The 14,764-nt window shown below is 36.5% G+C and overlaps 1 protein-coding gene across 3 annotated transcripts in view; it reads right to left on the bottom strand.

The window, feature by feature from the left end:
- Positions 1–14,764, bottom strand: part of Cntnap5 (contactin associated protein family member 5) — a 907,059-nt gene that overhangs the window by 310,676 nt on the left and 581,619 nt on the right. For all 3 annotated transcript variants that reach the window (XM_042685183.1, XM_042685182.1, XM_042685181.1), the window contains exon 12: positions 681–800. In XM_042685183.1, the coding sequence (XP_042541117.1) occupies positions 681–800 (120 nt within the window). The remainder of the gene's footprint in view (positions 1–680; positions 801–14,764) is intronic.

Raw genomic sequence — 14,764 nt, forward strand, 5'->3', positions numbered from 1 at the left:
TTTCAGCACTGTGGAATTGCATTTTAGAGTAAATTATTGATCAGAAGCTATTTCTAAACTCATGAGATAATTGCCTCATTCTGTGTCCCACACCTTAGGAAGAAGTTACAAGCTATAATGAGATTTCTAGGATAAACAAAAACAGCTCATTTTCCTTTTCTAGGCATCTACCAGATAACCAGAATGGTAGTTGCCTCAATCCAAACAATGGCTTTTAATCCTCCCAAATTCAGGATGTGGGATCCACCATACCTCTTTCAGTTGTTAATGAACAACTGAAGCTCAGAGAGAATGCAGGGTTCACTGAGATCTAGTATTCTCAGAGCCAGACACAAATGAAGCTCTCCTACTTTCTGAATTAGAGCTTCCCACTGATTTTCCTGCTTTGATTTTTGTTTATTTGTTTCTTCTGTCTTCTAGTATTTGAGTTTACCCAGCCCTACAGAAGACACTTGGTAATTTGTTCATGGTCTAAGTAAAATAGTGCTAGGATCATTATTAATAGATTTTATTTCTTTTTCTCTCCTGAAAATAACTGAGTTGAAAATGTTACCCCAAGCTCACCCTAGCAGTAGGTCCATCGGATGTTGAGTCACACACATCTCTCCTGCTAGGGACTTCCCTGTACAACACACCGTGAAGCAGTCAGGTTAGAAACAAGTGACGAGTGTAGACCTTACCAGTGATATTGCAGTACACTTGGAGAGGTCCAAGGGGTCCAGTGCCATCAGGGTCTACATAGAAGAAGCCAGCCGTGTTCCCTCGGTGCCTGTATACCTCACAGGATTGCTCATAGATGGCTGAGAAGACACAAAGGCAGCACAGGGGAAACATTGTTTAAGTTGTTACAAGGTGTTTCTCCTACTTAGCTTTATTTCTCCCGATTCTTTCTCTCTATTCTTTTGTAGCCATGGCTTTACCCCAAGCTATTACAAATCAGTGCTCCAATGCTTGAAAGAGTTATATCTTTTATTAACTCATTCATTCTTCTATATTCAGCTCAGGAGATATATCTTCTCAGGGGTCACTCATCTTCTTTGTTGAGTTACATGCCTTTTCTCCAAGCCCCACAGCATACCAAGCTAACTTCATTGGTACTAGTCTGACAGTGCATTACAAATCTAAGAGTCATGGTCACACATCCTTGATATTGCATCCAAGCACATAACAGACTTGCACATCTACACTAAGGGCCCAACAGATACTTGATCAGAGAATTTTAAAAGGCACACCTGCAGTTATATCTTGTTACTAAGAATGTACAAATCCATTCTCTTCCTCCTGTATACCCAAGCTCAGTTCAGTAAATAACATACAACAGATACTCATTCATATTCAGCCCATTTTTGCTTAAGCATTTACTAATTTTCTAATACTTTCCCTGATACATTTTCCCCAAGTGGACCGAACCATGGATTTGATGATCAGCCTATGTCCTGAAAGCTCAAGGCCAGCTGACAACTAGAGATTGTTTTCTCAGATAAGGACAGGTAAAGGTGCCCCCAAACTGGGATCTTAATAACGCTGAGGTTTGAGAAATAGATGAATATTATTAAATGAACATGAGTGAATTTTTAGAAGTGGAAAAGAGGCATTCACTACTTCATGCAAAGAAGAAATAAAACGTCTGATACTTCTGACAAAATACTTTAGTTCAGAGTATCAGATATTCATCCAATCATGTCACCCAGACATGCTTACAACACTTCAGTGGCTCCCAACAGCTTTCAAGATATAGTACAGTCTCCTCACCTTCGCCAAATCCTGCCCCTGTGACTAATGCCCCATCCCAGGAATATGAAGCTGCAGTTTGTCATGATCAAGTGTAGGGGATGCATCAAATAATTCATTACCAGTAAAGTGCTAAAGCCTGAAAGAGCGTGACTTTTTATAAATTAGAATGAATTCAAGGTTATACTTGTACTCATGAATTCTCTCTTGAATATTTTCTGAAGCAAAAGCTAAACGGGAGTGTCTCAGTTTGCATCATTTATCTGGAGTATAGCCTACAGCATAAATATGTGAAACATATACTATATATAAAAACATATATACGATATATAACTTATAGAACACCCACACATTGATGTGGGTCCTACCTGTGAAGTTCAACTCGACTTATATATGGGTTTTTCAAAAACACTCACACAATGAAATACTTCCCAGCTGTAGCTCTTCCTTAAAAGGTAAATACCACCCAGTAAGTCTGAGATTGAGAACATGAACTCGAAAATCAAATTGAGTCGTTCTGCCGGTTGAGGCTACAACTTACTACCTCTAATAGCTTGGTCATCTACTTCAACTGTGCTTGGAATCCTCACCCAGTTGACACTTGTGAGGGCCACTTGCTGCTGTTCATAAATTTATCTTTTCTTCTTGAGTGATCAGGACTAACAGACTTACTCTAACAAATATAAGGCAGAATTGGATTCAATTGGATTACTAAAAATGGCAGTGGTGCCCATGTTGGTAGTTCCTTCAGTCCTTCTCATTGTAGAATACAGAAAGGTGCCATGTCAGAAGGGATCCTCATCAAGAGGCACACCTGAGTGAGCCTGGGAACATCTTTAGAGTGAGCCCTCAGTCAGATTCCCACAGTCCTGGTTATCAGCTTGATTGCTGCTTTGGGGCTAGGGACATCCTGTTAAATTGTTCACAGACCCTGGGGACCTAGGAGATGATAAGGTATTCCAATCTCGTGTGCTAAATTTTACAGTAACTCAATATAATAAGTACCTAATCAACTCTCAAAGCATCAGTTTTCTTATCTGGCTATATATCCAGAAGGAACCTGTCTGGTACACTCCTACAAAGGATTAAAAGTGAGAATGTGCATTGGCACATAGAAATTACTTGACAAGGGGCTGGGAAGGTGGCTCAGTGGTAGAGCGCTTGCCTTGCATGCCTGAGGCCCTGGGTTCGATTCCTCAGCACCACATAAGCAAAAAAGAAAAAAGCCGGAAGTGGCGCTGTGGCTCAAGTGGTAGAGCGCTAGCCTTGAGCTGAAGAGCTGAGGGACAGCGCCCAGGCCCAGAGTTCAGGCCCCACGACCGGAACCAAAAAAAAAAAAAAAAAAAAAAAGAAATTACTTGACAAATATAAGTTATTATTATCACATCATTTCATGGCCTGCTCCTTCTTCTTTTGATCAGTTTTTTGCCAATTTTCCTCATGATTCACAAAGTTTATTATTAAAAAGAACTCACTTCCACATAAAGATGGTCATTTTGAATTCTTAATTTTGGATTCTTAATCCTTATGATAGTGACATTATATTCTTAAATGATATATCTCCATTTCTGCCTTAGTTTTTGGTTCTTATACATTATCTACTTACAAAAAAGAAATGATAAGATATTAGCTCTTTAATACATCTTCCCCAACATATTAACAACTTTCATTCTGACTTCTTTCCAATAGAGTTACAGTATAACTAACAGCTATCACTTGCTCTCTTATAGGCAAACATATGTGTAACAATATTGTAGCTATCACTGTCTAAAATTTCTCCTAAAATATTCAAATAAAATTAATAGAAATGCTTCCTATCAGGAGAGAAAAAAAGAAGTCAGGCAATGGTGGCTAATGTCTGTAACCTTAGCTGCTCAGGAGGTTGAGATAGAATGGTCCAAGGTTCAAAGCTAGTTTCAGGTAGAAAAGTCCATGAGACTCTTATATCCAAATAATCTGCAAAAGTATGGGAATATAGACAGGACTCAAGTGGTAGAGCACAAAACTCCAGTAACCCCACACATACACAAAAAGGAAAAAAGGAAAGAAAGAAGGAAGGAAGGAAGGAAGGAAGAGTGGGAGGGAGGGAAAGAGAGAGGATAGAGATAGGTAATGATAAAAGCTACACCTTTCTAGATGAGTTAATAGTTTTTAACTTTGAAATCATGTCAAATTTAAAATAATTAAAAGCAACGTTTTGTATAAGGAAATGAACAATCTAAAATTAGAAGGAAATGAAAACACATTAACTAGAAATTCAAATAATTTGAGATGCATATTTTTTACATTTTATTATAGATTTCAAATGTATATAAAACACACAGCAGAATAAAGTGAATCTGACTTCCTTATAACCAGCTTCAATCTTTCTCAGTATTTGATTTGCCTTCCATTGTCTATAATCTCAGTGTTTCAATCACTCATCATCTCATAAAAGCAAAATGCAAAATAAACAACTCCAAATTTGACTTAAAACATCCATTCTGTGGTTATAGAGAATTTTAGGCTGAGTTCAGCTGGGCAATTCCTGGCTAGTCTCAGTGACATGTAAGGGTGCCCCACAGGGTTTTAGGTCAGCTTCAGGTCAGTGGGATACCTGTCTTCATCTGTGTGTTCTCACACCCTGATGCATGTGTTGGCATGGTACACACTCCTAGTGCAGCAGGAGAGCCAGTGTTGCCAGGTTTCTGATTTTATTTTTGATAATTCGCCATCACAAAATATAAGCCCGTCAAAATCCAAAGAGCAGATCCCAAGAATTGAAAGGAAATGGAACCATACTATCAAGATGGACTTCATCCATATTCGACTTCACTGAATAGGACCAAAGTACACTTGGTTGTAAATACATTAACATCACCATGGCATTGTGATTTGGGAGTCATTTATCACTTTAGCTTGCTGTTTACACTACACATATTTTTTTAAACTTTGTCTCAGTTACTGGGGTATATTCAACAGTAACAGTTATTTCTAACTATGGGCATTGAATTAGCTCACAGAAAGACAAAGCAAAAGATATGTAATTAATGATTAATATTTGAAAGGCTTGGTGCCCAGCATGGTAATATTGGGAGATGGTAGACACTGTGAGAGGCAAAACCTATTGGAAAGCCTTTAGTTTATTGGTAGTAATCTCTTAAAGGGGCCTGGCACCTTACTTTCATACTTATTCCACGCTGGGGTGAATGGATTTCACACTACAACATCTTCCTATTTTGATAGATTGATGCCTTGCCCCAGTTCAAAATGAAGGGGCCAGCTTGTCAGGGACTGAAACCTCCAGAACTATAAGCCAGAATAATGTTTCACTAAGGTAATTGTCACCTCAGGTATTTTGTTATAGTGATAGAAAACTTCTTCTTTTATGATTTTTTTCATGGGAATAATTCACAAACCTGAAGCATCTCTGAACTATTTGATTTCTCTAAACTGTATGATTACACAGAAAAGACAAGATAAATATCTGACCCTGTCCCATGAATTCATCAGTTTCTTCCTCTTCCTCCTGCCCATCCTCCTCTTTCTTTCTCATGCCAGTACTGGGCCTTGAACTTTGAGCTCTGTCTCTGAGCTTCTTTTGCCCTACCACTATTACTTGAGCCACAGTGCCACTTCCAGCTTTTTTGGAGATAAAAATCATGAACTTTCCTGCCTGGGCTGGCTTCAAACAGCAAACCTCAGATCTCAGCCTCCTGAGTAACTAGGTTTGCAAGCATGAGCCACTGGTGGTCAACTAAAAATACAGCCCAGGCTAGTCTCAAACTTATGATCTTCCTGCTTCATCTTCCTCATTGATTACAAGCATGTACCATCACGGCCAGCTCAAAAGTTTCAAAATATTAACTGTTTTTCTTCATATTACTATTGTAATTTAATAGGATCAAATTATTTTAGTATTATTGTAATCTAAGAGATTTAGCAAAAATAATACTTAAAATGGTAATTTGGCAAGTAAAGTAGGATGTATTTCCAGGAAACCAGCATTAGAAATATCTTAAATGTATTGAATGTCTTGTTTTCAACTAATATTGCTATTTTGTTATGAAATTGTTATTTAAGGCAAAAAAGTTAATATACAATAAATTCATTGTTAATTAATTTTTACCATAAAGTAAAAAAACTGAAGGTACACAATTATATAAAAGTCTTTAGTTACAATATTACTCTGTGATCAGTATAAGTCATTCTTATGACCTTTTATTTTTTCATTGTTTGATCACTGAAAGTGCTAGATGGAGTCTACTCTGTTATTGTCTTTAAATACAATTTCTCAGAAGAAGGAAACAAAGTTCTGCTGAGTCACTGTTGGGAGCTGGGAAAGTACATGTTGAAATTAGAGCACATCTAGTTTTATATCAAACACAAGATGATACAAAAAATGGAATCAGGTCAAAATAGCATTGGTACAATCTTATTAAAATTGGGCCATCAAAAATAGACACTTCAGCTATTAAAATTCACATTTGCTAATATGTATCTGAATATCTACCTATCTCACGTACATATCAAATTCCATTTGCCACATCTAGAAGTTGCTAGTGAGTAAACTTACGTTATAAAAATTGCAAAGAATACAGTGCTTGTCCTAAGTTTCATATATTAACCATAGTTGAGAGAAAACTTACAGGTCAAGGAAAAGAAATCAATCTTTGGAAAATATCAAAAGCTATGAAATACAAAAGGCATACGATACTCTTCTCACCACTTTATCTGCAGAAGAACATTCTGAGATTTGCAATAAATGGATTATTCTGAGTCCCATATGCACTGTCTTTTCCTGTTTGCCTTTCAATGAAAAAATTTAACTTACAAATTAGGCAGAGCATAATATTGTAAAAATAACAAAATACAAGAATGCAATAATATATTTAAAAAAAAAATAATGTGGCTATGACTTGTCTTTATCCCTTATCTCACACTTTCTAATTATCTCCTTTGAACTGTCCTGGATTTTCAGATCCCAGTGGAGACCACCAATAACTGCAGCTATGGAAGTTTCAAACACTAGTTGGTAGGAACTATTTGAACAGCATTCCAAGAAAGTCTATTTGTGACACCTAATTGAATAAAAGGATAATAATGGTTGAGGAGTGATAGAATAATTGTGTGCATTGATAGTGAATATTCCATGGATGGATTTAGCTAGAAACACTAACATATTGGGTATTCTTCTGGGTAATTACAAAGGAACCTCGAGCATGTTATAATGTAAGTCACATAACCACACCTAAAACACACTCTTCTAAAAATCACAGCATGTATTTACTTGATGCTTGTGATGACAACGCAGGAGATGAGGACACATTAAAGATCACACATCTTATTTCCTATTTTATGACACTTGTGGTTAATTTTGGACAGTAAAGTTAGTGTTATGCTAGCCTCTGTCCAGATGTACTATAAAATCTGTTAAGAATTTCCCTAACTTTTCAGGCTTGTGATGATTAGTAGTAAGATACTTCTCTGATCAGCCATGAGCAAAGACATTAAAAATCATTTATTATTATTTATGTGTGAATTCAGAGAAAGTTGAAGGAAAATCATCCCAGGAAACACAGTGTGATCTTTTGTTTATGGAATTCTTCTTCTCACATATGTTACCTAGAGCATTACCAAGGTCGATAGAAAGATTTAATAGACAATAAAGGCAACAATTCAAACAGCTAAGGAAAAATATGACTGCTTAATAGATGATATTGAGAATAGGGGAAGCCATTAGGAAAAGATACAATCCTTACACTTCAGACTATGCTCAAAGTACAACTTATCTGAAAAGAGAAAAAAAGCTTGACTAAACTTATTTATAAGTCATAAGTTGCTGATAGTGTAGCAATTTCACAACTAATAATAAAAAAAGCAGATAAATGTGATCATATGAAAACAATGAAGAAATGAAGAAAAAATAAAATTAAATCCAATTTTGAAAGATAAATGAAAAATAAGTTATAGCACAAATTATCAGCATTCCTAATATATTTTAAAAGTTAAAACTAAACACAAAATCACAGCACTCAAATGAATATATCCTCAAGAGATAAATATATAATTAGAAAATTAAATAATTAATTATTTATTAAAATAAACCTAAAACAAGTGAAAAGCTCTCTGACCTTGTCAACAATAAAGTTAATGCTAATTAAACTATTGAAATGATATTCTTCATTTGTAAGATTCAAAATGTTGACACCAAGTCCACTGAAAAAAGTCAATAAAATATATACATACAGAAATCAACAGTGGTCATATATTCAGAAATATAAATGTGTGTATATGTATATATATGTGTGTGTATGTGTATGTTTGTACAGATCTGAGAGCACAGAAAACTCATAAGTGCCACTAAATGTGTAATTTACAAATATCTAGTAAAATTGTTTATATATTTATACTTTGACCCAGACATTTTATGTCTATTGATCTAGTTCAAGAAACCCTTGCAAGAAAAATAAAGATAAATCATAACATATTGTTTTCTCTTCACAGTGTCATTCCTATTAGCAAAAAGAAAAGTGAGGAGAGGAAATCATTGCAATGCTCACCAAATGAAGCAAAGTTGAATCATCTTGTGATCAATGTAATACAATACAGTTCAGTTTTTTGAAAATCACTGGCTCATGACTGTACAGGGTGATAGCCTGAATTCACATTATGGGGGAAACATCCAGCGGAGGCAAGTCGTTAAAATATATGAGTAATCATTAAAGACAGGATTTCCTTTTTTCTGTAGATAAGTACTGATTTTGAAAAAAAAAGAAGTACTTTTTATCAAAAGAAGATTACAAATAGAAAGAGTGAAGAGTAGGAAGGAAAAGAATATAAGCAAGATTTATTTGAATAGGCCTTATTTTGCTAGTTTTCCTAGGAATTGTGTAAATATTGCACATCATTACAAGTTTATCAAAGTAAAAGGGACTCCATAAGTGTCATTCACTTCAAGTTCAGCTTTGAAGCCTGATAGGTGATGACTGAGGATGTAGGGTGGATCTTGCCTATCCAAGTACAGTACAAGAACAACCAAAGTTTCAGCATGATGACATGGTAAGGTGCCTTGTAATATGTCTACTCTTTAGCTAAATTCTAGGATTCTGTCTTCCAGGAAGCCTTTCTCCATTCTTGAGTTAGGTGGCCTTTCTCTCTGTCTCCATCCCTCTGGATGGTGACCTTTGAATTCATTGTTTGTTTTGTGGTTATTTGTTTCTTGGTTAGACCTTCAGTTCCCAGAAGCACAGAGATTTGCCTTTCTCTCAATCTAAAAAAGCTTGCATTTAATCAATGTTTGTTGAATGTTCTCATTATTAATAAAAGCAGAATTGATCAATGTGAAGTGATCCAATGCCCATTTCTTTGTTGTTGGCAATATTTTGTAGAACTTAGGTGTTCAATCTGTTCTCCACAATATGACCTGAACTATCTTCTACAAGTTATTGAATGACCCTTAAGGTTGTATTCAGGAGCAACACCATAAATTCTGTTGGGAAGAGGATATATGGATACATTAAAACAACAGAATCTTTTTTGATTCTATTGCCAGGGGCAGGGGTTAGTGATCACACCTGTCATCTTAGCTACTCAGAGAGCTACTAGCTACTCTGAGAGTTTAGATTCAGAAGCAACTCAGGAAAGTCTGTGAGATTCCTACCTCCAGTTAACCAACATCAACAACAACAAAATAAACAAGAAATGTAATTGGCTCCATCATTGAGCACAAAAGCTAAGAGATAGTGCCCAGACCATGAGTTAAAGCCCCTGTCAGTACCGGCACAAAACCAAGCAAAACAAAACAATAAACCAAACACCAACCAGCACACCCAGTATTACATTTGAAGGTTTAATAGTGTTATACTTGAAGTACATGTAAAGCTCTGTGCTCTTCAATAGGAAGGACAAAGACAGACATAGAAATACTCTTTCAAATAGATTGTATATTAACAGGAACAGATGCATAATGTAGCTAGACAGAGCAGATGTATCAGTGTTTTCATATTTGAGGAAAATAGTTCGAATATAGATTTGGCAGCTAATTTATTGCCTAAGGTACAATTTGAAATGTCCTTGTGATGCTCAAACTCTCATTAAAGATAATGATAGTATTCAGACAGCAAAATAGTTTTATTTAGACTTCACCTTTTCAAGTACCAAGGTCAGAACTGTAGTTTTTCTGTTCCACCATTTATTTTCCTGTGTAAGACTATAGAAATAAGACAAGATATTCACTCTGTATATATTTTAAGGCCTTAAAATGTTTCAGTCTTATTTCTTTTCTTACTCTCTATGTCCTCAGCAATATAATATTTACCCCATGATTGCAATTAGTTACAGATCTACATACACAGCCCACAGACATAAATAAGATCAAATTAATTCTCATAATGAAGCAAATGCTTGAGAAACATTCTGCATTTAGCAGCCATTTATTTAATTAAGTTTATCAAACCCCTTGTGCAGGAGGTTTGCAGGGCTTTGCCTTGGCCTTGTTTCAGGGAAGAAAATGGAAAAAAAAAAGAATATGTTAAAACTAATGGGACTTCTGAAATTAGTTCAAAAATGTGTCAGGGGATTAAATTAGGAAAAATATAGATCTTTGATGTCCCAGCCTGCACATAGCTGGTACAGTTTGAAAATAGACATGGGCTCTGTTACATTTTCATTACTTACAAGAATGTTAAAGGAAAGAGAATTAGACTAATGGCTGCTAGAGGTTAAGAATGAAGGTGAAGGTAGGTGGGCATGGCTGTAAAGAGTAGCATGGGGAATTCTTGTAATGAGACTACTCTGTGTCTCGACTGATGGGGAGTACACAAATCTGTATGGAGAAGACTATATAGAGTGCACACATACACAAATAGCACAATCTGATTCAGATTATATCACTGTCAGTCTCCATTTTGCTATCATACTACAGATATGCAAAATGATATCATTGAGGAAGCTCCTAAGTTCACAGGGATTTCCACTGATTTTTTAAAATTTGCAACTATGAAGTATCTCTAAGTCATTTTTTTTATATATACATATATATATATACATTGTAAAGTACTGTACAGTGGGGTTACAGTTACATGAGCAAGGTAGTGGGTCCATTTCCTATCAAGCATTGTTACCCCTCCTTTGTTTTTTCCCTACCATCCTTTTAAAAAGAAGTGTATCCTGGCAATATCACTGGTAGTATATACCTAAAAGAAATAAAACATGATCTCACATAAAACCTATATATGAGTATACATTCTAGCATTATTCATAATATTATAAAAGTGGAAAACATCTGAAATCCGACCAACTAATGGATTGCCATGTATGTGATTCCCATACAGTGGGATGCTATTAACAGTGAAAAGGTGTGGTCTACTGATCCATACTCAAATATTGATGAACTTTGATAATATCATGTTAAATAAATCACATATGTGTGAAATGTCCAAATCAAGCAAGTACTTAAACATACAATAGATTAGTGACATCTAGGGTCCGGAGATGGGTTTGATAAATACTGGTAGCTAATATGAATTAGGGATGTGGATGGCATCCTGAAGTGTTCTGAAATTAGAAAGCAGGCATCATTATCTGGCTGTGCAAACATACTAGAGCCACTAAAATGTATACTTTAAGTAGGTAAAATTTATACTGTATAAAAAACACCTCAAGCTGGGCGCCGGTGGCTCACGCCTGTAATCCTAGCTACTGAGGAGGCTGAGATCTGAAGATCAAGGTTCAAAGCCAGCCCAGGCAGAAAAGTCTAAGAGACTCTTATCTCCAATTAACCACCAGAAAACCGGAAGTGGTGCTGTGGCTCAAATGGTAGAGCGCTAGCCTTGAGCTGAAGAGCTGAGGGACAGCACCCAAGCACAGAGTTCAAGCCCCATGACTGACCAAAAAAAAAAAAAAACAAAAGAAAGCAAAACACCTCAATAAACCTGGAAAATTGTTAATAGTGATGTCAGACCATAGGACAAGGTTCAGAGCTGCTTTTAGTCCCCCAAACCACCTGAGCCCTAATCTCTATTACATTTTCTCCTCCATGTGTAGTCAAGGAAACAAGGCAGCCATATGGCCCTTGGTAGTGAGGAAGACAAAGAACTATGCTTTCCTGCAGCTTCACATACACCCAAGGCCCTTGGTAGTGAGAAAGACAAAGAACTATGCTTTCCTGCAGCTTCACATACACCCAAGGCTGCATATCCACTACATTCCCTACTTAGGAACTATAATACATCCACTAAGAGAAGTCTGCAGTAATTGTTGCTAAATACAAATGGAGGGACTTGTGTCTAATATTCCTGGTACAGTGACAATATGCTTGCTTTCTGTGATCTAACTTACACTGAGTATTCATAAAGTTTACACATTCCTAAAACCTACTATTGATCATGTTGTATTTAAAATATGAATATGTAAGTACATAATTGGCACCTTTCCAATAATCCATATGTTAACTCAGTCTAGCCATAAGGTGCATGGAAGCAAAGCTACTTGGAATGCTGAAGCAAGGGTAGAAGTAAACAGAAATGGCTGCAGGAGCAGTAAGCCTCAGACCCATAGTATTTTGCATCACCCTGAGTTTACTCTAGATCTTAAAATCGTCCTCCCCCATCCTGACCTATCAGATCAGAATCTCTGAGGATCATGCTTTGGAAACTCTGCTTTACAACAACTGCAGTTCATTTCCTTGTAAGTTGCAGTTGGAGACTGGTACCTTATGGCACATATTTTGGGGTTCTCCATTCTATGTGCATTATCCTGTCCTAGACATAATATTGTCAATTTTTCTCTGATATACATTTTTCCATATATATTTTCTTTACCTCCATAGTGATCTTAAACTTCTTTCTAGGGCTAATACACACATCACTTTGTAATTCACTTATTAAAATGGAACTACTTCTGGTAAATCTTTTTACTACATGATATATTTGTTATTTGTAGAAATAGACATTAGAGGCTGATAATTCTGAATTCAAACCCTTGATAACTTATGAGGCTATGACCTTCTGGGAGATGTTTCTGTAAGACAGAGTAGAATCAGACAGGACAGTGAAAAGAACAGATATGCCTCTTTGACAATAAGAAAAAAAAATTTCTAGCCAGATGCTGGTGGCTCATGCCTATAATCCTAGCTACTGAGGAGGCTGAGATCTGAAGATCGAGGTTCAAAGCCAGTCCAGGCAGGAAAAGGCTGTGAGACTCTTATCTTCAATAAACCACCAAAAAAACAGAAGTGGCGCTGTGGCTCAAGTGGTTAAGTGTTCACCTTGAACTAAAGAGCTGAGGGACAGCTCCCAGGCCCAGAGTTCAAGCCCCATGACTGACAAAAAAAAAAAAAAAAATGTGTGTGTGTGTGTGTGTGTGTGTGTGTGTGTGTGTGTGTGTGTGCGCGCGCACGTGCGCGCCAGTGGCTCAAGTTTATAATCTTAGCTACTAAGGCGGTTGAAGCCTAGAGAATCTCAGTTTGAAGTCAGTTAATGCAGAATAGTCCAAGAGACTGCAATCTCTGAAACAAACTGCAAGAATTCAGGCTAGACTATGGCTCAAGGGCTGGAGTGTCAGCCAAGAGCAAACAAGTGAGTGCGGGACCCTGAGTTCAACCGAAGTAGCAATAAAGAACAAAAGAGAAATAGTTTAAAAATATAGGTTATTTTTGTATCTATCTTATACATACCAAAGAAAATGATTGAAAACCAGTAAACTCACTTCACTCAGTATATACTCAGGCCAATATATGCCATAGGCTAGGTTGGGCTGCATTAGTAAAGGCTGCTCTCTCCACAAGCTCCTCAGGTCTCAGCAACCACAGCTCATGTCATGTCTTTTTTTTTTTTTTAACTAAATGCCTTCAGCATTAGAGAGATTTGGTCCCATTGAAGATGACACATCAGATAATCAGTATACATTGTTCATGAATACGAACAACTTGAAAATAACCTCTAGAGATAAAACAGTAAAGATTACTTGGTGATCTGTGTCCATGATATTAAGTATATCATGACTGAGTCTCTCAAGACAACTTTCACCACACATGAGATCCAATGAGAAGCCCTCCCACTCAGGCCTGCATAGAATTTCTCAGACTGCATGCCAGTGCTCCTCCCTGCATTGCCCTAGTCTGATCATACAGTCAGATGCTAACTCAGCTTGAGTTTGCTTTTGTGTACACTTTGATTCATAGGTCAGCTATTACTTCACAGTTAAATATTGACGACCTTGTGAGCAGAGTCTATGGGGATAGTACAAAACAGAAAAGTATTTGATTTGAGAGGCTTTTCAGCAGTAGGTTTGGATTTTGTTTTCTTTTTGAGACATGATTTTGTTATGTGTACCAGAGTAGCCTCAAACTCACAATGTTCTTGCCTTAGTCTTCCTCCTGCTGGGAATACAGATGCATGCCAACACACCTAGATAAGCAGAGGTGCTTTGAGTTCAGATGCTGGAATTGCCACTTTGGAGATTTATGACACGGTTTTATTTTTGATCTGTATTTGACTTGTCTTATAAAAGGATGATAATGGAATTAATTCTGAAGATTTGTACTGACTGAATTCCAAGTCTGACACTTAAAAAAAGTCACTTGATATCCACGTTTTGTCACATGTTGATGGGCATGTTTGCTCATAAGTGCTGGTGGAGAATATCCCAGCCTAGAATAAAACTAAGCAGTCCTTATGTGTAACAGAGGTTTATATCAACCAATATTCTGATCATTTGGACATCTCCTTGGACTAAAAATGTCTTTCCTGTACCATGGGTTTTATAGTCTGCATATCACTTCTATTATGTGATCACTAGTAGTACTAATAATTACATCATTTTCTGAGAATGTTAGAAAAAGCAACGATTTATGTCCTAAAATAGAACTTTGTAGAGATGCGTATATAAAAGCTTAAGATTAAATGTGGCATGATTTATAATAAGGACATGGAGAAAATCTAGATATCTTTAACAAAAAAAGGACTAAAAAAGTTGGGTGTATAAAAGGGTTGTATTAGATGGACATCACTGAGCTGAGAATGAAAGGTGGAGTGGAAGCCTTCTCAGCACA

This window comes from Dipodomys spectabilis, unplaced genomic scaffold (assembly GCF_019054845.1).
Source record: "Dipodomys spectabilis isolate Male_0828 unplaced genomic scaffold, ASM1905484v1 ptg000094l, whole genome shotgun sequence".
Taxonomy (NCBI): domain Eukaryota; kingdom Metazoa; phylum Chordata; class Mammalia; order Rodentia; family Heteromyidae; genus Dipodomys; species Dipodomys spectabilis.